This window comes from Lutra lutra, chromosome 3 (genome assembly GCF_902655055.1).
Source record: "Lutra lutra chromosome 3, mLutLut1.2, whole genome shotgun sequence".
NCBI lineage: Eukaryota > Metazoa > Chordata > Mammalia > Carnivora > Mustelidae > Lutra > Lutra lutra.
The window spans coordinates 119,798,011-119,821,413 of NC_062280.1; the positions used below are offsets into that span (position 1 = coordinate 119,798,011).

A 23,403-nucleotide genomic window follows, 5' to 3' on the forward strand; every position below is an offset into this window, starting at 1 on the left:
GTCCTGCAGTCTGGAGATGTGCTCAAGTCTCGGCAACTTTCATCATTTTGACCCGAGAGTCGGGCCATTTCTAAGACAATGTGAACAAAGAGGAGCCAGGAAGAGAGGGGCCCGCGGGCGGGCTGCGGGGCTAATGTGTGCGCGCCTGGATGTTGGGGACCCGGGGCGATGAGGGCGCCGCTCATGGGATCCCGGCGCCTGCGGGCTGTCCCGGACACAGAGCGCACAGCCTCTGGGCTTTTGCGCCGGTCTGGCCCGGTGGGGCGCCTGGAGGCCCGGGGTGGCGGATTTCTTTGTCCCGGCCTGTGGCTGGGCGCGAAGGCAGCCGGCCGCGAGGAGAAAGCGGAGCCTGGTCTTCTGAGCTCAGGCTTCCACTTGCGGCCCGGCGCGGCAGAGCAGGAAGGAGCGGCGGCGGGCCCCAGGGCGCCCCCCCACCCCACGCCCCGCGCCCACTCTCCCGCTCTGCGGCTGGTTTCAGACCATGGTGGGGGAGACACTGGAACTCCTCTTTCGCTTCCCCAACAGCGAAACAGGCTGAAACAGCGAGGAGTGGCACAGCTCTCCCTAATTAGCCTGGTTGGGGGAAAGAGAGAGCACACTGGCGCACTCTTCTCCACCCCGACTCTCCAAAGATGCGCGCGCTAGTCGAACTCGGGGACAGTGGCGGTTCTCTGGCGCCCCCCCTGCAGACTGCACCGCGGCGGCCGGGACCCAGGCGGCGGGGCTGGACCTAAGCATAGCCCCAACGGATGCCATCAGGAAACCCAGAACAAAACGGTGGCCACATCTGCCTCTGGGTTTGCGTGCGTGCGTGCGCGCGTGAGTGTGTGTGTGTGTGTGTGTGTGTGTGTGTGTGCGAGAGAGAGAGAGAGAGAGAGAGAGATGCAGAGAAAGAGAGAGAGATGCAGACACACACACACACGCACACACGCTGGTTCACATCCATCCGGCTTACCTGCAGTACAGTTTGCGCTTCTGTGTGTGTCTGGCAGAAGAATGAAAGAGAAACTGCCGTATCCATTCAAGCTCACTGAATCAAGCCCACTTCCCTCCAACTCTTTCAACTAAGTTTTATTTTATAATGCACTTCAAATTACAGAGTCCTTGTGAAAACTAGTTTGCCAATTGTAGTCTGAACCTCCATCAATGTATCGAGCAAGATTTTAGGTTACCAGATTCAGTTCCGCGGGACACTCAGGGCTTCTGCCTCCTGCCTCTCTCCATGCATCTTTCTTTGTAAAGCAAGTGTATCGCGGCTGTCCCCCAGAAGTCTCGTGCTCTGGCACGCTGCGCAGGGCCTGCGGCAGAGCGGCGCGGCTGGTGAAGGTGGGCGCTAGGACCGCGGGGAGCCCGGGCGGCCGCGGCGCTACCTTAAACCCAACCCAATGCCGCTGCCTGCGCCACTCTGCGCGCCGGCAGGGGCTGCGCAGGAGGAGCGCTCCGCCCGGCTACAACGCTCCGCGAGCCGGCGCGGCAACACCTGTTCGCGGCAGCCAGGGCGGCACGCGAGCTCCCGGTCGTGGCTCTCCTCGCTCGCCGCTCGCCACTCGTTCTAAGCCAATGGACATCTGCCGAGCCTCTGGAGAATTCTGGATACTAGCTTTGGACGCCTAAAGTTTTTTCTTCTTTTTGTTTTTTTAAAAATAATTATTATTTTTGGAGGGGGGAACCAGAAGGGGAGATTTTGTCGCCGCCGCCAACGTGAGATTTTTTTTTTTTTTTTTTCCCCTTGAAGGATTCGTGCTGATGTCTGCAGAGTCGGTTAGAGTAAAAACAGCGCATGCCTTCCTGGAGTCGGGATCCGTAAATTCTGACGTAGCCCGTGCATCTTAAAAATCCCTATAATAACGCCTAGGCATTTAAGTTGCTATGGTCATTCTGATCTCAAACCAAATGGAGAAACTACGGATTTTTTTTCCTTATTACGGTCGGATGGGATGAAGACCTTCCTGCCTGCTGAGAGCTGGGGATCTATCTATAGAGATACATAGATATGTTTATCAATATGTCAGTGTGTGAGTATAAAGTGGTGGTTTCTTAGACTATCAGTGGTTTGACCTTGAACCTGTGCCAGTGAAACAGCAGATTACTTTTATTTATGCATTTAATGGATTGAAGAAAAGAACCCCCCTTTTTTTCTCTCTCTCTCTGCAACTGCAGTAAGGGAGGGGAGTTGGATATACCTCGCCTAATATCTTCTGGGTTGATACCGTCATTATTGTTTATTCCTGTGCTCCAAAAGCCGAGTCCTCTGATGGCTCCCTTAGGTGAAGTTGGGAACTATTTCGGTGTGCAGGACGCGGTACCGTTTGGGAATGTGCCGGTGTTGCCGGTGGACAGTCCGGTTTTGTTAAGTGACCACCTGGGTCAGTCCGAAGCAGGGGGGCTTCCCAGGGGACCCGCAGTCACGGACTTGGATCATTTAAAGGGGATTCTCAGGCGGAGGCAGCTATACTGCAGGACTGGATTTCACTTAGAAATCTTCCCCAATGGTACTATCCAGGGAACCAGGAAAGACCACAGCCGATTTGGTAGGTATACCATTAACCCTTTAGTATCCGTGCGATGACATGTTCGGGTTATAACTACCAAGAAGGTGGTGGCCGGGCGGGGGATGCGGGAAGGGAACCTGTCCCTCTGTCTCTGTCTTGCTAGCTTAAAAAAAAAAAAAAAAAAGAAAAGAAAAAAAGAAAGAAAGGAAAAAAGAAAAAAAAAAAGGAAAGAAAAGGAAAAGATAAAGAAAGAAAAAAGAAAAAGCCTCGGTAATTGCAGATCTGCCGCTGGCACTGATGCAAGTCTACATTGAAAGCCCCCTCCCCCCCCCGCGACTTTTTTGAAAAGAGGGCATGATTTATAAATATAACAAAAGTCTCTAGTACTTTTGCATCAGATACTCGGGAAGATCGGGTTTAGGAAGTTTCTTTTGAATGGACTGATTCCACGAGTTTAAAGCTTTAATCATTAACTACTGAGAACTTGAAAATGCATTTTGCTGAAAGCAGTGGTTATCATCTTGTCCCCCAATGAAGTTTTTGCTCCTACTTTTTTTCTTCTAATAAGTATACTGCCTGAATTGTAAATTAAGCGTATTGTTTATTCCCACCGCGAGGGTCTGAAAACCCCGTAGGCGAAGGTGGCTGACTGATTGTTCTGTTGGGAGGACTAAAGTAAAAATTTAGACTCCTAGAGCAGCAGAGGCAGAGGCGCTGGGGGAAAATGACTTAGGAAAGGGCAGAACGCTCACCAGGGGCGTTTGTCCTTGCAGCTATCAAGTTATTACCGATGCTCCATATTTCTATATTGTGCAGCCCTGTGTGGGTTTCCTGGGTGGCTCTTTGGTGTGAGTGTGCGCGCGCGTGCAAAAGCTGTGAGCTAATTTTAAAGAGCATCCCGAGGATTTCATTTCCCAAGGAGGGTACTTGTGACTCAGCATTGAGGACTGCAGACCCGAGTGCTGGTGACTCTGCTCACTTTAGTGCCTGCACACACGTGCCTGCGGGGGCCATCCTGAGCCCAGCAGCACAGTGTCAGCGAGCACAATACCGATTGAGGGACTTTCGGGGGTTTTCCTTACTTACCAAAAGGAAAGCGCCAGTTGGACAACCAGACTGTTGGAAGGAGTTAACTTCTCAGTGAACCCACCTGACAACACTTAAACTAGGTCGTAAAAAACAAAGTCCTGTGGTGATTTTTCTTCCTCATGCTTTAATGCCAGATGTTGAACACAGCCTAAACTGTCTGTTTAGGCTCGTGGGGCTGTATATGATGCCAGAAGGTGAGGAAGATTCAGGCCTGGAATGGGGATGGTCCCAGATACACGAGGCCCAGGATTTTCTTCCTTTGCTTACCACGAGCCCAAGCCCCAGGCTGAACCTACTAGTGTAAATTTCTGGCAGTCTCCGCTCTGCTTAAAAAAAAAAAAAAAAAAAAAAAAAAGAAAAGAAAAAAGAAAGAAAGAAAAGGCAAAGCTGTCAATTTGCTTTGCAATTATTGAGTTGAAATATAACGCCACTCCCCACCTCCCCGAAATAAACTCAGCTCTGGTTGTTGCAAAGCGAGGACTAAACTTTACTAGAAGTGCTGTTCTATCTGGCCGCTTTAAGGGCTGCTACAGTGCCTAGCGTTCAGTATCCGAACAACAGGCAGTGGGCGGCCGTGGGTGGGACAGCCGAGTGTGCACCGGGCTGCAGCGGGCACCCGCTGGACGTCTGCACCGCTCAGGCACGGATGGTTAGTGGCGTGGGCTGGCGGCCTAGGTGCGCCTGGCGGCGGGAGCCCCAATCCTCCCGCGCTCCCAGCCGGCAGGTGCGGAGTCGGCAGCCTGGGCCCCACGGCGCACTGGGCGGCCGCCGGGCCAGCTCCGCGCGGTCCTAAACACGCTCTGTTTCCGTCCCCCTTTCTAACCGGCTGGAGTGCGCCCTTTGGTGCTGCAGGGACTCCTTGTGTCCGGGGGCGACGGGCTGGGGCTGACACACTTCTGGCCGTGTTTAGGGAATGAGATTTTTTTTGCCCAAGTTTAGTCCCTTCGCTTCCTCTTTGTGTGAGTGTGGGTCCGGCGGGGCTGACAGCCGCCGCCCCGGGCAGCGCGGTTGTTTGTGGTGTGGGAACCGCCGGAGGCGCGCACAGCGGCGGGAGAGTTGGTGGCGGGGACGGAGGACAGGCTGGAGGTCGTACCCCTGACCTCCCCAGTGCTATCTCGGACCCATCTCCCTCTTCTGAAGCACTCAGCCAGGTCTCGGAGAGTCGATGGCTCCGCTGTGCCCGGGAGGTGGGTCGGGGGGCCCCCGCCGACAAGGCCGGAGCCACAGGGGAAGGGGTGGAGGGGGGGACAAAGGGCCGCGGAGGCGGGCGGAGGGGGCGGTGAGCTATTGTTAACGGCGTTCGGGGAGCAGAGCTCGCGGCCGGTGGGCCTGCGTTTCAGCGCCCGGGCTTGGGCCCCGGCCTCTGGGCCAGGGGTTGTGGAGGAGGGAGCGTAGCGGGGTAGACCGCTACAGGGCCGGGGCAGCTTCATTGTGTGCATTTAGTCGAGCCCTGCCTTGGAGAGAGCGCCTCCGAACCCCGGCGCAGCCCGACTGGGCCCCGGCGTGGAGAGATTATGGGATGTTCCAGTTGGGGTTCCTACACGTCCCCCGCCCCCTACGGGCTTTTTTCCCCCTTTCCTTTTCTTTTTTCTTTTTTTCTAAATGCAGTCACCTTTAGGGTAAGATGTTTGCTGAATGCAGTCATTAGAAATCCAGTAAGTGCCACTGGGGAGAGTGAGGATTCAATGGTGGTATTATGGGAACCACGAGGGTGGAGAGAACCCAAGAGGCGAGTTCTGGGGTCAGCGGACAAGGACTGCTGGTCAGCAGCTGAATAGAGATCATAAAACAAAAACTAGACGTCGTCACCCCCTACCCCACCCCCAATCCTGGAGGTTGGAGAAAGGTGTCGCCAAGGAAGTGACATGTCTACTCCTTAGACTCGCTAGGCACTGTTGGCTGGGTTGGTAGGGGCAGTGCGGGTGGGAGGGGAGGAGAACCCTGGCCCGGGTTGGGGGGAAGGGTCAACGTACAGGCGAGCTCGGGGGTCGGCCGGGAACTGGCTGCGGGGGGAAGGGCGCGCCTGGCGCTCCGCTGTGCCACTCACCCTCGTTTGGATGGAGCTGAGTGGGTGGCTGTGCGCAGTGGGGGTGGGGAAGGAGGGTGAGGCAGGAGGGTTATTTAAGTCTTTCATCCGGTTGCAGAGAGAAGCGGCCCCCGGGGTGACAGCAGTGCCGCGGTCTCCCGCTGCTACCGCTGCGGCAGGTCCCAATATTAGCAACCTCTGCAGCGAGGTGCGAGTGCTGGGAGCCTCCTACCCCTGCTTTCTCAGCCCCGCCCGGAAGGAGGGCTGGGCTCGTCGGCGCTAGGACCCGGCGGGGAGTGCGAGGGGAGGGCCGGGGAGCCAGCGGGCTCCGGGTGGGGGCCGTAGGGCTGCGGCAGCTCGCCACACCTGGCGCTCCAGCTAGCTCCCTGCAGCCTTTCCTTCTGCCCTCCTCCCTCCCTTATCTGCAGCCTCCCTCTCTTTATCCCGGCTCCCTTCAGGGGACTTTGTTTTCACCTTTTTCTCTTAGATTCTCTAGAAAAGAGTAGCTGTAGGTAGGGAATGGGGGTAGGTTTACACCTTGATTAAAATAGAAGGTGCATTTCTACGTGCAGTGACCCGGCAGAAGGAAACGTGCTGGAAAATGATTTTTGCCACCCCCATGCAGCCGCAGGTGACTGCAGCTGCTGGCAAGCTTGGCGGTGACACAGCAGCGGCAGTGCAGAGGACATGGGGGCGGGGGAAATATTACTGTTGTCCCAGCAGGAGCTGCGGCAGTGACAACTTAGGTGGGACCTTGAGAGAGCCCTTTGTTTTTTCCTTTGGGGGTGGTGGTGTGGCGATAAGGTTGAGCATGGAGAAAAGGAACGAGGAATTGTATGTCTGGGTAATAGTCTGGGGGAGTGAGAGGTTTCATTATATATATATATATATATATATATATATATATACATATATATATATAAAATTTTTTTTCTCTTTAAAGAGAAACTTGTTAGAAACAAGTGAGCAGAAAATCAATGGAGGATATGGTAATGCAGAATAATAAAAAAGTGAGCGTTGGTCCTGATCCGCTATTTTACTTGGCACAAGGAAACATGAGTGGACTGACCACTTGACTTTGTGGAAAGATGGCTTGCTTCTCTGTTGCTATGCCTTTTGGCCTGGAGTGGTGGTAGCTCTGAAAGGCCAAACTCATCAGGACCCTAGATAAGTATGACCTGGGGTTTCCTCTTCATTATCTCACTAAGGGAAAGACTTCCTATGTAAGGTGTTATTTTCTGGATGGGTTTAGATTCTTGAAAAACTGGAGTTGTAAACTCCCCTTTAGTCAGTCACTTCCTAAGGAAACTCTGAGATCTGCTCAAGTTGCCACAGACTCAGACCTACTCTGTCCCTAGCTTTGAGATGATTGATTTGGCAGCCCTGGTGTGGTATTCTCTGGGTGAGCGGGGAGCTCTGTAGGGAGGGGGGTTAATCTATTTTCGAAAGCTTCATGTCATGCCTCTCTCCACAGCTTGCATACATTCTTGTCCTCTAAAGAATGCAGCTCTGTTAAGTGTTGGGGGCTTTTAGGCTAGAGGGTTGTTTAGCATGGGCCAGAGTGGAGCAGCTTCTGCCTGTCCTCCCATTTGCCATGGCTGGCCTTATTATGGAGGCTCACTTGGAGGTGAGGCTCAGTGCAGAGGGGCTCTTGGGAGCTGGCCAGCTTTGGGTTAATGGTCCATTTGAACAGAGCTCTGGGCTGACCACTAATACCTAGCAAGTCCGGAGCAAGGATGAAGTCTGGTGTGGTCATTTTCCTAAAGGGGTCCCAGAAACTGTCCTGGCCTCTTGTGGACCAGAGATGACCTCAGACCCCATCAGACCCCCTTGAGCCCAGTGAACACATCCTCAAAGAAACTGTTGGTTGCCATGAAAGAGAAGAGGCAAATGCCACTAGCCACTGACCCTGTGCTTCCCCTGTCACTTCGTCACTACCCATGACTATGGCCCTTTTGAACTGAGGATGTCTTGGTTATGTCTGCAGAAGAGGAGAGACAGCCCACCATGGCATGCATGTGAGGGTCACAGTTTTAACATTAGGCACAATTCCACCATTCTCCCCCTCTCTCTCTTCCAGTCTTCTTTCTTTTCTTCCTTGCTCTTCCCTTCTTAACCTTCCTCTCCTGTTGCTCATTAAACATTGAAATGTTTCTACACAGATGCCTCCTCCTGGGTTGCTATGGCTCCACCAGGCCTCTGTACTGCACATTCACGCAAACAGATAACCTGGGGAGTGGGCTGTACTCAAGTGAGTATGGTTGGAAGCACTTGCTTGGCTTAGGCCCAGAGAGAGGTTGGTTGACTTGGTGGAGGTTATGGAGTTTCTTGTGGGCAAGACGGTACCAGGAATGTTAAGGATTCCAACCTGGGCGTTGGGGATCTTGTTGCCAGGCTTGCCAGGTCTTTCTGACCTTACAACACTGGTGTTCTCCCAGTGTGTGCGGGAATGCTGTGACTCACACATTCAAGTGTTCTGCTTGCCCTTGGATCACTGAGGTGACCTCAAAAAGGCTGGGCTGTTCTTTTGAGGTCTCTGATTTCCAAGGAGCTACAGAGATATGGATGGTGGTGAGAGATGATGAAATCTTTTCCACCTGGGGTCACTACATAGGTAGTTCCTTTTCATAGGGAGAGCCCCTCAGAAACATGTTTCACTTTCAGGAGGCCCCCTCTGACTCCTCTTCCTAAGCCTATGTCACCGTACCCTAAGCATTTCCTCTCACTGCCTTTATCACATTGTTTTATTTATCTATTTGTCTCCTTCCACTAGATGGTAAGTACTTTGAGGATATAGGACTTTGGCTATATCTTATTCATCTTTGTATATTTAACAAATGGCATGTTTCTTGGCTTATAATGATCACTCAATAATAGTTTGTTGTTCAAATAAGTCAGTGCATATGAATTAACAGCTATCTTGTTGTTGCCAGAAAAAGAAACAAGACAGGTATTTAATACTTTCATTTCTGAAATATATAATAACAATTTCAGTACTTAGATGTTAACTCTGTGCACATAAACAATTTGGTGAATAGTCCACATACATAACAGATGCCCACCTTCCCAAACTCGGCATGATGAGAGAGCACAGTCCCAGGAACGTACCAGCTCTTTATTTTCTCTGCCTGCTCACTGGGTCTGTGGAGTCTGATCTGGGTAACATCTAGTCACTAGTAAAGGAATGAACATATAAACATGGTACAGAAATCACAGACACAGTGAAAAAAAGGTAAAAACAATGATAAAAGTACATAATCAGTAAGGATCCAGGCTTTGGTGTCTCATTGCTTGGGGGCAAGTTGTTTAACGTTTTAAAACCTCAGTGTCCCCATTTATGAGCTGGAGATGGACATATTGTAATGCCGAGTGTTGTTCTGAGGATTGAGTGAAAGAAGGCCTCTCCTTTGGCACAGACTAAATGCTCAAGTGTTCAAGCTATTAGGATTGTCATTGTTGTGGTTTATTGATAGTCTTCTTGCTGTTCTGAAGACAAGCTAGTCAGATGGTTTTGTAGGATCACAGGCCCCTGTTGTTTTGGGGCCTGATGGGCGATGATGATGATGAATATTCATGATTAGTTCTTCAAGCTGCCTTCTGATTAGGGAAAACCAAGAGGTCATCAAAGACCGTGTCCGGAGATGCAAGTGTCTTTTAGTTTTGTGATTAAACTCTTCCCCCTTGACATAGGATATTAAAGTGGTCAGACCTCAATGGGGGCAAAATATGTCCTGTCATTCATTTTATAAGGAAAATTGGACGTTGATGAATTCCTTACACTGATTTCAGGATCACTATGACTTATATTGTGGTGTGTTTTCAGGTAGCTAAGAAGAGGTTCATATGCATATGGCTCCTAATGGTAATAAAATGCCACAATGTAAGTTATTTTTTAATCGTAAGAATTGGAAATAGTACAGTGAAATGAAATAATTGCATCAATAAGGGAGGGCATCTCATGTGAAATGAATCTCATGGAGATATCTCCTTATCTATCTTTCCATTTGCTTTGTGAGGTAGGGAAAGCTAGTAATAAACTAGCTGCTTTTATTTTTTTTAATTTTTACTTTTTAAAAAGATTTTATTTATTTATTTAGAGAGGGAGAGCGTGCATGTGCAAGAGAGCATGAACAGAAGGGAGGGGCAGAGGGAGAGGGAGAAGCAGACTCCCCGCTGAGCTGGGAGCCTAACCTGGGGCTGGATCCCAAGACCCTGGGATCATGCCCCAAGCCAAAGGCAGATGCTCAACCAACTGAGCCACCCAGGTGCCCCAAACTAGCTGCTTTCAGATACATCTTCCAATACAGAGTCACAGATTATCAGATCCAAAATGCAATTTGTAATTTCTCTTTATATTTTTTTCCATATGCTATTTCCCATTTTATGAAAATAGTTTCACATGTGAATATATGTGATATTCTATAAAATGTAAACATAAGATATTTGTTACATTTTGTGCTTACCAAAGAATTAAGAATACCCCTTTATAAGAAATCTCTCTTTTTTTATGTCACCTTGAAACCCTTTGCTTCATCAGATTTATGTAGTGCATGTCTTCTTCCGATTGCTACAGAGTATTTTGTGAAAGTTGCAAAATTAATTGTTTAAAAATCCATGTAGGTGCTTTTTTATTAGTCACATGAGACTGCCTATAGCATACTGTTATCCTTAGTTTTTTTTTTTCTTTCTAAACTCTTAAATATAAGTGAATTTTTCAATATTTGAAAGTATTTTTAAAACAAGAAGTTAGTATTTGGTACATGTTAACTCAAGGTCTACATAAAGTGTAGCACTTTACAACAAACTTGAGCAAATGGCTAAGCGCAAGTAATGCTAGCATCATCCCAAATATACAGTGGGGTAATCATCTTAAAATGACACTATGGTTAGGGAAATTTAAACTGCTGTTAAATGGCCATAAAATTCTGGATTTATACCCAGCTTAGGTGCTATTATTCTTAGTGGGGTAAGCAAGGGGAAAGAAGAGGGGGAAAAAGAAAATAATTGTGTTAGTTTGATTTTAAGATATAGTCTTCCATGCCTATTTTAAATCAAGAGCACTTTTGGTATCAGTATTCCCCCCCCCCGAATATCATGTTATCTTAATTGCTTAACTAGCTCTTTGAGGTTAGATAAGTACAGCAAAAATCAATACTTTGTTCAAGCAGAAATATTTGGGATGTGTGTAGGCTATTTTCATTTTCCAGATGGAGCTTAATAAAGTTATATGATAAATTTATGTTGGTTTATTTTTCCATATAAACCAATCAGGTCTTTGGTTAATACCTGGCAATCTTGTTTTAAGGGACAGAAGACCATTCTCTCATTAGAATATTTTCCAATATATGCCCATACACAAATACTTGTTTTTTTTTTCCTTAAGTTGTACTCTTATTAGGTTAATTAGAAATGCATTTTAGTTTATCTGTCATATTGCTTCTTAGGGTATCTGTAAATCCTAGCTTTTTCATTTTTAAAATGTTTTGTTATATGTTGTGTTGGTAAGTACTTTTGTATCATTATTATAGAGTTTAGCTGAAAAATCAGTTCTTTTAGGAAGTGGTTTTAAGAGGAGAAACTTCTTTAATGAGTGTGAGATTATCCAAGTTGGGAATTGGGCTCAGTGTCCTCTCAAAAAGTCCTAGGGATGCTGAGACTAAGGAATTGCTCTGTGCTCTGACCTGTCTTTTGCCCTCTGCCATTTGTCTCACAGGCATTCTGGAATTTATCAGTATAGCAGTGGGCCTGGTCAGCATTCGAGGCGTGGACAGTGGACTCTACCTCGGGATGAATGAGAAGGGGGAGCTATATGGATCAGTAAGTACCAGGAGAGTCTTTGCCAATCTTTAGCCTCACATTTGATTTGAACTGCATTTTCTCTAGATTATAAATATCTAGAAATGAAACTGAGTTTGTTTGGAGAGAGTTTAAGTTTTTGCTTTTTGAGAAAAACCATTTTGTTTTTATTTATAGATATCAGCCCTGGATCTTCACTAGATCAGAGTTTCTGAAAAAATGCTTTATTTATATGCCAAACAATTTTCATTATCAAGTAAATAAAAAACTCACAAGTGTGAAAAATCCCATCTTCTTGTATTGAATGGAAGTTATTTTTGAAATGAATTGAAATTATCTTCTAAGCTTTGTAAAGCAGTGTAATTAAAACTAGAAATAGACCACCGTGCAGTGAGTATAAACCCTTTCTCTGAGCTACATAAGACTTTGATTATGTAGAGAGAAGAGGGAGATGGAAATTATTGTCAGATATTCTTGTATGTGAATAAGAATATAAAAATATTATAATTATTTGTAAGTATTGTGTCTTTCTTTCTTTCTTTTTCTTTTGCGTGTCTTACTTCCCATCTCTATTGGGTTGTAAGCAACTTGAAGGAGGCAGTGAAGAAGTGTTTATTATAGCCTAGCAGGTGCCAGGTGCTTTTCCATGTGCTCAGGGACACCAGTGAATGAGACAGAGTTCCTTCTTCTGCTTTGAGAGAAGGGTACTGACTACATCTTTGTTATCTCTACTTGTGCTGAGTTTCTAAAACACAGTGCATATTAGACAGTAGGAACTTGATACATTTTTGCTAAATGTATGCCTGTGAATCATAGATTATTAGTTACTATAGACTAACTTGAGTTTTCAACAAAAGACTCCTAGGGAAATCAAACTTTAGTTTTTCCTTGCCAATATTGGTAGCCAAATGAGAATTTAATCCATGTTCTCTCTACATAGGAGAACTTTGATAGAATCTATAAAAAATTGAAAATTAAAAGAAAATGCAGACTTGGAGACAGAAATAAAGGGCATTTTCATATATAGTTAGGAGAGACATTTTCTAGATCTACTCCTTTGCTATCCACATGTTAGTAAATATATATATGTGTGTACACACACACACACACACACACACATACACACAAGGGTTGGAATAGTATAAAATTTTTACTCAAACACTCCATATGACAAAAAATGGCCTATGTAATTTGAATATAAAACACACCATTTTTAATGGTGTAAGAATGGTTTTTCTGCCTTGGTAAAATTTGAATCTAGATTGGTTGATTTGTTAGTCTTTTTAGAAAAAGTGCTTCATTGAGATAATAGATTATTTTAAAATATGTTTTTAAGGGTAAGATTTGGTTTAGCATTTTAAACACAGTTTGTGGTTTATAAAAGTTATTTATTGCCTAAATTATCTTTGTCAGAACTTTTAAGGGCAAAGATAGAAGCTATATTATTATTATTATTAAAGAGGGAGGAGGAAGAGGTAGAGGTAGAGGGAGAGATCTTTTTTTTTTTTAAAGATTTTATTTATTTATCTGCCAGAGAGCGAGAGAGAGAGAGCACAAACAGAGGAAATGACAGGCAGAGACAGAGAAAGAAGCAGGCTCCCGCCGAGCAGAGAACCCGATGCGGGACTTAGTCCCAGGACCCCGGGACCACGACCTTAGCCGAAGGCAGAGGCTCAACCCTCTGAGCCACCCAGGCGCCCCGAGAGGGAGAGATCTTAAGCAGGCTCCACACCTAGCACGGAGCCCAACCTTGTGACCCTGAGATCATGACCTGAGCTGAAATCATGAGTCAGATGCTTAACTGTCAGTTAAGGGCACCCCCTAGGTGCCCTGGCTTTCACACTTTGAAACATTAAATGTTCTCCTTTTGTCACCCCCTCAATTTTTTTCAGTTTTAGGTATATGGAGATTTAATTTATGGATTAAATTAAGTTGGTCACAGTTGAACTTGATAAACTGCTTGTAGTGTGTAGGGTACAATCCAACCTTTAGTGGGTGGAAAGTTCCATGGTTTCTCATCATGATCTCCAGACTCTTTTGATCACATGCCACCACCAAAACAATTTTCTCATCATGGTCTCCAGACTTTTTTGATCACGTGCCACCACCAAAACAATTTTTTTGAGTATGAATCTCAACACTGTATATTAAATTACTAAAAGATTCTACATATAAAATATAGTTCATAGAAATTATTTTACTTTATAAAACTCATAGTAGGGTAAACATTTTAAAAGGTGACGAGTAAACACAGAGGCCATTTTTATTCCCCACCCCATGGGCCACCTTGTATGTCCCTGCAGAGTACTCTCCCCCCAGAGAGAGAGGACCAGGCTTTCAGATAAAATTGCCAACATGACAGCCTCCTGCAGTTTATTGGTTGACAAGGAGAGCAGTGGAACTTTTATTCAGCACAGTGGCGTCTATATTTGTTGTCCAGTCAAGCCTCATCTCCCTGTCTGGACTCTTCCCGTGGCTTCTTGCTCATCTCTTCTCTCCTCTGGCTGCCCTCCTGCCTTTATGTGCCCCCGTCTGCAGCACAGGCTGAGAAAAGAGTGCAGGCTCTAGAAGGTAACCTGAATGTAGACCCAATGAATATCAGTGAGGGTACTGCCTGAAGTGATGGCCAGGTGGCAGAGTTGGGAGAACATCTTGGCATGTTTTCTGGGAAGCCCAACTGCCTCATGTAGGGCTTTTTGAGCACACACAGAGTGTGTGGCTGGGAGGACGTGTCCCTCCTCCACTGCTACATGTCTGCAAACCCACATGGCTCGCTGATGACCCAATCATGGAACCCCAGCTAGGCAAAGGGACGAGTCTAAGAAAAGTCCTCCATTTCTTCCTGTGCTTGAGAAATACTCTTTACTCATGTAAAGAGTATATTCAGGCTTGGAAACTGCTCGGAAGAAAGTATAATAAGGAGGGCTTTTGCAAATTGTGATTTCCTTTGTGGAAGAGTTATCTCCGCATATGGCTTCTCTGCATCCAGCTTCTCCCTTCTCCAGTCCATTCTCCACACTCATGGGAGAATTACCTTTCCAAACTCACATATGAGTATCACTTCTCAGTGCAGATCCCTTCAAGTGCTTGCCTTTGAGGGCGAATGCCTGAGTACTTTAGCCTAGCATTCAGTACTTTTCACCAGCCACTTTGCCTGCTTCTGCACGTGATAGGTGCTCAATAAACACTTGTTGGATTAAAATGAGCTAAGCATTGTGTCTTTTTCTGATGCTTCATGAAACACATGGATGTGGATCTCACTGGATCTGCTTGTGTCTTCAGGGGTACTGAGAACTCCGCTGGAAGGGAGAATCTGCCTCTTCCATTCCCATGCTGAGTTGGACTGTGATTATGCCATTCATGGTGTGTCCCACCCAAGGGGGCTGGGGCTGGGTCTGGGGCTGGAAAGAGATAGTGTAGGGGCGAATGCCTGACTACAGGTCAGGAGACTTGAGCTCTTGCTCAAGTGAGGTGCTGGGCCCTGATTCTCCTCATCTTTGAGATGAGTAGCTTGACTTCAAGGTCTGGAGTGTCTTTTCCTACACTGGATCTCAGGAATTCATGCTTTGGATTTTTTAGGCTTTCCTCCTGAGTCTTGTCTGCCTCATGCATATTTTCTATGTACACAAAATGTTTACAGAGGAAGATCTTTTTGCTTCTTGTGTACAGAGCTGGGAAGAAAGCTTTCCGGGCAGCCAGATGGTTTTCCTTTTGCATGTACCTAAGGCAGGGGAAAGGGGATTGAAGGTGAGATCTGTGCTCCCCTATGGCTAAAAATCACATTTTCCATCCGGTTTGTGGTTATCGTATTTGGTGTGGCAGTAGACATGAGGAGTGACCAAAACATTATATTTTCAATGTGATGAGACTGGGAGGAGGAAAGAAAAGAAACAGGTGATGATTCTGTTATTAATTACAACTGACCCTCTAACAACATGTATTTGAATTGTGTGGGCCCACTTCCAGGCAGGGTTTTTCTTTTTTTCCAATAAATACAGTACAGTACTGTAAGTGTATTTTCTCTTCCTTGTGATTTTCTTAACATTGTTTTTTCTCTAGCTAGATTTATTGTTAAGACTATAGTATGTAACCCATATAGCATACACAATATGTGTTAATCATCTATGTTGTTGGGAAGGTTTCTAGGTAACAGTAGACTATTAATAGCTCAGTTTGGGGGCAGTTAAAAGTTCTATACAGATTTTTGACTGTGCAAGATGTCAGTGCCCCAATCCCTGTGCTATTCAAGGGTCAACTGTACACTAAAAATTGTAGCTTATCTATATGAAGTTTTTAAACTTCATTTAAAGTTTTAAATCTATATTTATCTATATGAAGTTGCATAAAGCTCAGTAAACTAAAGTGGAGAAGTTTCTAAACATTGGGGAAACCTTGAGAAAAACTTATCTTACTATGAAAGAAGGTAAATAGGAGATCTGGGGAAATAGCAAATTTCCCCTCAAAAGGTAAAGCAAAATATAGCAAATATTAATTTAAAATGTATTCTGGGATAAATTTTCTCTTTTCATGTATGTAATTTTTTGTTTACAAATTTATGTTAGGAATGTATCTAAAAAGCCAGAGGTGAATGGGGTCATATTTCTTCAGAAAAATGCATGGAATTCTGGTACCCTGTTAGAATGTGGCAATAGGAAAAACATTATTGCTAACGCGTATCATGATACGGTTGAAGGACAACCTGAAAAATTCTGGCTCTGGATGGGGTTCAGTTCTCACATTCATGTATTAATTCACCCATGGATCAATTCCTTCATTTGCTCATTCATTCACAAACATTTATACCCACTATGTGCCTAGCACTGTGCTGAGTGCTTAACAGTGCAACAAAGATCTCAAAATTTGGTAGGAGAAATATATTTATAAATAATTCAGTGCAATGTGAAGTGTACTACATTTGAGAAACACACAAATATCTTGGGGTCAAAACTGTGTTTAAATAACTGCTCGAGGAAATTGGGTGGTAATATTTAAGCTGGATCTTGAGGGATGAGTAGGAGTCTCAAAAAAGGTAGGGCAGACAAGTTCAGGCTCATGAGCTTTCAAATGTAAAGATTAGAATATCCTGTCTGAGTCATAGAGAGGGTATTAGACCGTATGCACACACACACACACACATACTTGGCCAGAGAACTCGAATTTATTAGAGTATTAGTTTACCTTTGTCACTTTTGTTCTTATCAAGGAGACTGGAAGTAAGGCTTGGATAGTTACTTTTAGCGTCTTCATCTAACTTACCTGAATGTTACCAAGATATTGTGTTTATTTTAAAAAAAAAAAGATTTTATTGATTTGTCAGAGAGAGAGAGAGCATACAAGCAGGGGGAGCAGCAGGCAGAGGGAGAAGCAGGCTCCCCACTGAGCTGGGAGCCCGATGTGGGACTCAACCCCAGGACCCTGGGATCTTGACCTGAGCTGAAGGCAGACACTTAACCAACTGAGCCACCCAGGTGCTCCTGTTATCAAGATACATTAAAGCATCAAGAGTAATTGACTATAATAAATATCTCTTTCAAAAAGAGTGTCATGAAAACAATCTCCTTCAAGAAGCTTGCCATTTAGTGAAAGCTATTTTACCTTTTCATTAAAAGAAGGTAGCATAATCATTAAAATCATAATGATACAGGAAAGCAGAGCATAGAATCTATAAAAGTGATACAAAAAGATGACGTGCAGATTTCGGGTTTGTATCCCTTTTATAGCACTTACTTTTTTTCTGTCTAGAATTTTAATTCCTGTTGGTCATTTCCACTAGATTAAATTTCCAGGCATCAGATTCTCTGTCTTTATAATCTTTCTGTTTTTTAAAGGCCCAGCAGTACACGTTCTGTGCAGTTGGCATATGGTCAGTGTTTGCCGAGCCAGCTCTCTGGCCTGTCATGACCCGCTTGGATGCAGAGCCTTGCTGTATCTGGGCACCGTGTGTCGACAGCACTACCTAGGATGTGGTTGCCTACTGACAGAGTCCTCTTCTTCCTTATTTAAAGACCCAGGCCTTGTAGATGGCAGAGTGTGACTCATGCCTGGTTCTTGTAGCCCTCAGACTAGTGCTTTGGAACCTGACCATCATTCTGGTGGAGATGCTTATAAAACATGTGTTTCCTAGTAGATTTGGTTATTATGTTTCCAGAGACACAACTGGGCCCTGGTTTATATGAATCCATGTAATAACAGGGTGTGATGGATTTTTGACCGTGTTTCCTATGCACATCAACTTAAAAAAAAAATACAGTGGTCTCAGCAGTTGTCTCTACTGGGTTAGAGGTATGCGAGTCAAAGAATTTCCCTTGCAAGGTGTCTCCATGGTGTGGGGTAGAGATGGGGAGATACCTGTCACAGAGTAAAGGAATGTATCAGTCTCTTTAAGAGGAAACAATGAAGTATCTAAGAGCCTTAGAAACTCATACTGATTTAAATGATTGTGACTATGTCATTTGAATAGGAATTGACACGAACTTCTTATACTTCTTTAGCAACTTCAATTCAAAACATATTAATGTTAAAATTTGTACTAAACTCTAAGACCAATAGAATCCAGATTGGCACAATTGATTTAGTATGACAGAAGATGTTGTCCGTCTGAGGCTAAGACACTGCTTCACTGTCAGTGTGGCCCTGAAGCTTTTTTGAGCTGAGCCCACCTATTCCTTGGAGCACCTCGGGAGGATAGTTATACCCCTACCACCACCCCCACCTCCCAGCCCAGCCTTCCTATTCTAATTCTTGGGAGACTAGATGATGGGCTAGGTATGTTTTTTTCTTTTCCTATTAACTCTGATGGTGAAAGTAGCACAGGTTAGCACTACTCAGCACAATTGCATTCTTGGGTGCCACTGTCTGGTTACAGGTGGTCATCTGGAGTGTCCAGAACAGCCTTAAAACAGTCCCTTTACTTTCTCATGAGGTGGAATGACCAAGTGAAAACATTTATATAGAAAACTTGCAGTTCTCCAAATTAAAGTCCTATGTCTTTCAGGGTCTGCAGATGCCAGTTTTGAAAATATCCCATCCCAGTAGGTGTGAAGTCCAGCAAGGAGGCTTAGTGGTATGCTGGAGAGGCAGCCTGAGGCCGACAGTGGAGTGGAGGCCTTCTTGTCTCCATTGAGCATTCTGCATCGGCACTTGTGAGAGCTTTTGAGCAAGCACGATAAACTAGTGTGTTTGTGGAATGGAATACTGTACCACATGGCAAGGCACCACTAGACTTAGCAATTTGTCACTGGGGTTTGTCAGTTTCAGATTACTTTGGTGGTAAATGTTTAGGCATGTCCTGTAGATAGTCTCCAAAGCATGTAATTCATATAAAGGAAATGAAAAGGGACATTTGTTTAGTAATCCACCTGATAGCAGCATGTTCTGGAAATAGGTGGTTTTAAACTGATGTTTTGGGAAATAGAGCATCGTCTTTTACTGCATATGTACATTGCCAATTTTCAAAGGATTGAGTAATAACTCTTCAGTGATAAAGAGGGCAGCACCTCAGAGGAACATCTTCTATATTATTTGATTTAGTTCATACACTGTCCTTGTTTTAGAGATGGGAGAGTGATGGTTTAGTGGCTTAGTGGCTTTTTCAAGGTCACCTAGTGTAATTTGAATGTAGGTGAATTTGGATTTGAGCATAGGTGAATGAATAAACTTTGTCTGATGTATATGCATAAGAGTTGCCATCCAGGGGCGCCTGGGTGGCTCAGTGGGTTAAGCCGCTGCCTTCGGCTCAGGTCATGATCCCAGGTCCTGGGTTCGAGCCCCGCATCGGGCTTTCTGCTCAGCAGGGAGCCTGCTTCCTCCTCTCTCTCTGCCTGCCTCTCTGCTTACTTGTGATTTCTCTCTGTCAAATAAATAAATAAAATCTTTAAAAAAAAAAAAAAGAAGAGTTGCCATCCATTTTTGTGAATACAAAATAATTTTACCAGAATTAACCATGTGTCAGAGAAGGATTTAGTATTTCCTTTACAGATATGATTTTTGGAACTTTTTTTCCCCTTTCTAATAGCCTAGTTTTTATTTTGTGGTTGCCTTGTTTCCTTAACATCTGTACCAATGGCCATAAGTTCATGGAAAAATCATCTTTTAACAAATATATCTATTTGTTTATTTAATTTTAGTTAAGTATAAGTTTAATTTTAGTTGTTTCGTGGATTAGCTTTACTGATTTATTGAGACATGTTTAAGACTTCCCACCTCAGTAATGATCAAAGTCACAGAACACGGGTCTGGAGACTTTAAAGGCCTTGGAAAGGATTTAGTTTTAGTCATTAATAGCTCAGGAGATGGCTCTCCTTTCTTCTGGAGGAGGAGGTTCTGGGTACCAGGCAACATGCTCAGTCATGGTCTTTGTTCAGGCTCAGGAGTCTCGGAGTAGAATTTTCCTCATGACAGGTGTAGACTTCACACAAGATCTCTTCTGTCTTCCCGACCTTGGTTTTACTCTTATTCCCTGCTCTACACTGCTGTCTCAGGGTCTGCTGGAGGAGTCTGGCGAAGAAAGCTTCAGAGTGTGACTGTTTCTTGGGGCAGAGCCTCCACTGGCTCTGGTTCTTCCATGTCCCTACTGGAATTTCATTTCCTAAAGGGTATCTCTGTGGAGGCAGGGATGTGGTTACCTTTGTTTCCTGTGGAACTGTCAGTACTTAAAACAGTGCCATGCATGCAGATGGCACTTACTACATGTTGAAAGTATGAATATATTGTCAGTGGGATCCCAGATCACCTGTTTCTTTCTCTCTCCATCTTTCTTTCTCTCTCTCCTCCTTCCTTCCTTCCTCCTTCCTTCCTTCCTTCCTTCTTTCTTTCTTTCTTTCTTTCTTTCTTTCTTTCTTTCTTTCTTTCTTTCTTCTTTCTTTCTTTCTTCTTTCTTTCTTCCTTCCTTCCTTCCTTCCTTTCTTTCTTTCTTTCTTTCTTTCTTTCTTTCTTTCTTTCTTTCTTTCTTTCTTTCTTTTCCTGAGGATCCTGGCTCCTAAGCACCTAATTTCTGAAGATTAGAGGACAGACCAGAGTGGTTCCTGATCATTTTGTGTGTAAGGTTCCCTTTTTGATAGAAAGTGTTAGGGAGTCACACAGGATGGTAATTGTGCTTGTGCCTTTTTTTCTTTTTTAAAGATTTTATTTATTTATTTGTCAGAGTATGAGAGAGAAGAAGCAGGGGGAGCAGCAGAGAGAGATGGAGAACCAGGCTCTCCACTGAGCAAAGAGCCGGATGCGGGACTCGATCCCAGAACCCTGAGATCATGATCTGAGCTGAAGGCAGACACTTAGCCAAAGGAGCCACCCAGGAATACCTCCCCCCACCATTTTTATTTTTTTTAAATAAATTTATTTATTTGAGAGAGAGAGAGGGCACATGAAGTGGTGGGTGGTACTGGCAGAGGGAGAGGGAGAGAGAGAGATAATCTCAAGCAGGGAGGCCTAGGTGGGGCTCGATCTCATAATGCTGAGATCAAGACCTGAGCTGAAATCAGGAGTCAGAGGGCTTAACCAACTGAGCCACCCAGGGGCCCCTATGCTTGTGTCTTTTGATTGAAAAAAAAAAAAAATATGACAAAACGTAGGTGAATTCATTAACATTGAAAAATGCATTTGTTACAGAGCAGTTCATATATACATTTGAAAAGAACAGCATATCTGTGCAATGGATATCTCACTTAAGTAGTTGACTGGCAATGCTGACTAATGGTTTTTTTGTCCTGAGCCTCCCTGCACACATGAAATCTGTTTAATTTGTAAACTGGGCAGTGTGAGGACCACCAAGAGAAAATAAACACTGGGGACGACAGGCACGAGCTGACCCCCTCCAGGCACCCCCTGCTTCTTCCACGCCTCACTTAGCTGCTACTTTCCCTCGCAGCATCCTCCGTCTCGCCTCTCCAACATCACCTCTCACGTCAGAATGGATTGTTGGTCACGGGACCTGAGCTCCTCCTCACTGGAGCCTGTTGCACAGACAGGTTCTGAATCGTAGAGCCTCCTGCTTCTCTTTGAAGTGTATCAGTCTCCTCCGGTTCCTTGAATTAGTGATGCCAGACAGGCTGATCAGAGTTGGGTCAGTCTCACTCATTCACATATTCACTCCTACATTTTGCTTACTCACTCAGACACATACTCACACCCTCACTTGCTCACGCCCTCACACCTTCACTCACATCCTTACTCACTTACACACTCAGACCCTCACACCTTCACCAGCTCATGCTTCACTCATTCACACACTCGCTCAGTTTGCTCACATCTTTACTCACGCTCCCACTCACTTGCTTGCACCCTCACTCACACACTCACTCATATCCTCACTTATAGACTCACTCCCTCACACCTTCGCTGGCTCTGCCTTCACTCACACACTCACTTGCTCATACTTTTACTTGCTTACATCCTTACTTGCTCACATACTCAGTCACTTGCTCACACCTGTACTCACTCATCCTCACCCACTTGCCTGTACAGTCACTTACTCACTCACACCCTCACTCTGCCACACCTTCACTGTCTCACACCTTCAGTCACATACACACACACATCTGCACTCAGACTCACTTGTTCATACACTCACTTGCTCACAACTTCCTTTGCTCAAACCTTCACTCGCTTACACCCTTGCTCACATACTCACATCTTCACTTACTTGTTCACACCTGTGCTCACTCACATCCTTACTGACTTGCCTACACACTCACTGGCACCCTTACTCTGCCACATCTTCACTGGCTTACACCTTCACTCACACACTCACACATATTCTCACTCAGGCTCACTTGTTCACACACTCACTTGCTGACACCTTCCTTCACTCAAACCTCACTTATACCCTCACTCACATACTTGCTTACATCCTCATTCACATACTCACATACTCACACTCTCACTCGTTCATATCCTCACTTGTTCGCCACTGACTCACTCCTCCATTTATTCGCACATACCTTCACTCACTCGCTCACACCCTCACTTACTCCCTCAGTCTTCCCTGCTGGCTTTTGTAGAGCCAACAAACACCACTGGCACCACCCACTACTAATACATGCTGGTCCTGAAATTCACTTGCTCCTCATTATTTGCAGATTGTATATTTGCAAATTTGTGTCCTTACAAATTTGCTTGTGACTCTAAGTCATTAATAGTGACACTTGCGTGGTCATCTATAGACATTCAAGGGAAAGCAGAAAGGAATGGCCTGATGGGTACGTTTTCAGCAGAGGTCTTGCCAGGTGATGCTCTCCGTTCTCTTTCTTCAGCTCACACTATAAACAAATGTCCTTTGGGGGATCTATTTAGTGCCACGTTTTCTCTTTTTGTGCTTTTTGTTTGTGCTTTTTGTTTAAAATGCCCCCCAGGCATAGCTCTGAAGTGCTATCTGGTGTTTCCAAACGCAAGATGGCTGTGATGGGTCTTATGGAGCACACTAGATTAGTGAGAGAGTCTTGTGTGAGCGTGAGCCACAGTGCTGTTGGCTATGAGTTCACTGTTAATGAATCTACAACATTAACTTAAATAGAAACCCACAAAAAACAAGCTTATTTCTTGATAGTTTGATGAAAGTGTTATGACTGACTTGCATGGAACCTGACCCGGTGTTTCTCTTATGAGCAGTGCATCCATATTCTCGACTTCAATGTTCATGGTGACTTTAGAGAACAGAACTATCGCAAATAATGAGATCAATTCTACATACAAATGCAAATGATGCTTCCTCTTCCCAGCTTAGAATTGGTCCCAGAACTTGCAATTTTATTGGGGGTGGCAGATATACAAACCAAGAATTATAATTTGGTATGATAGAATTATGTACAAAAAGGGTTCAGAGAAGTTAGAGGAGAGAGCTTAATTCCAAGGCAGGAGAGAACTCCAGGATTATTCACAGAGGAGATGGAGAAAAATAGGCAGGTGTCTTGAGGAGAGGAAGTCTTGCGTGAAGGCAGCTTTGCAGCTGGGCTCAGAAACATGGTGGCTGCTGGATATATCCTGATTTGTTATCTTTAATTCTGG

At 45.0% G+C, this 23,403-nt stretch overlaps 1 protein-coding gene across 1 annotated transcript in view; it reads left to right on the forward strand.

Moving 5' to 3' along the window:
- Window positions 1-1,421: 1,421 nt before the first annotated feature.
- FGF9 (fibroblast growth factor 9) overlaps window positions 1,422-23,403 on the forward strand; it is a 34,526-nt gene continuing 12,544 nt past the window's right edge. The window contains exons 1-2 of the mRNA XM_047722902.1: window positions 1,422-2,531; window positions 11,321-11,424. Coding sequence (XP_047578858.1) covers window positions 2,255-2,531; window positions 11,321-11,424 — 381 coding nt within the window. The 5' untranslated portion in view covers window positions 1,422-2,254. The remainder of the gene's footprint in view (window positions 2,532-11,320; window positions 11,425-23,403) is intronic.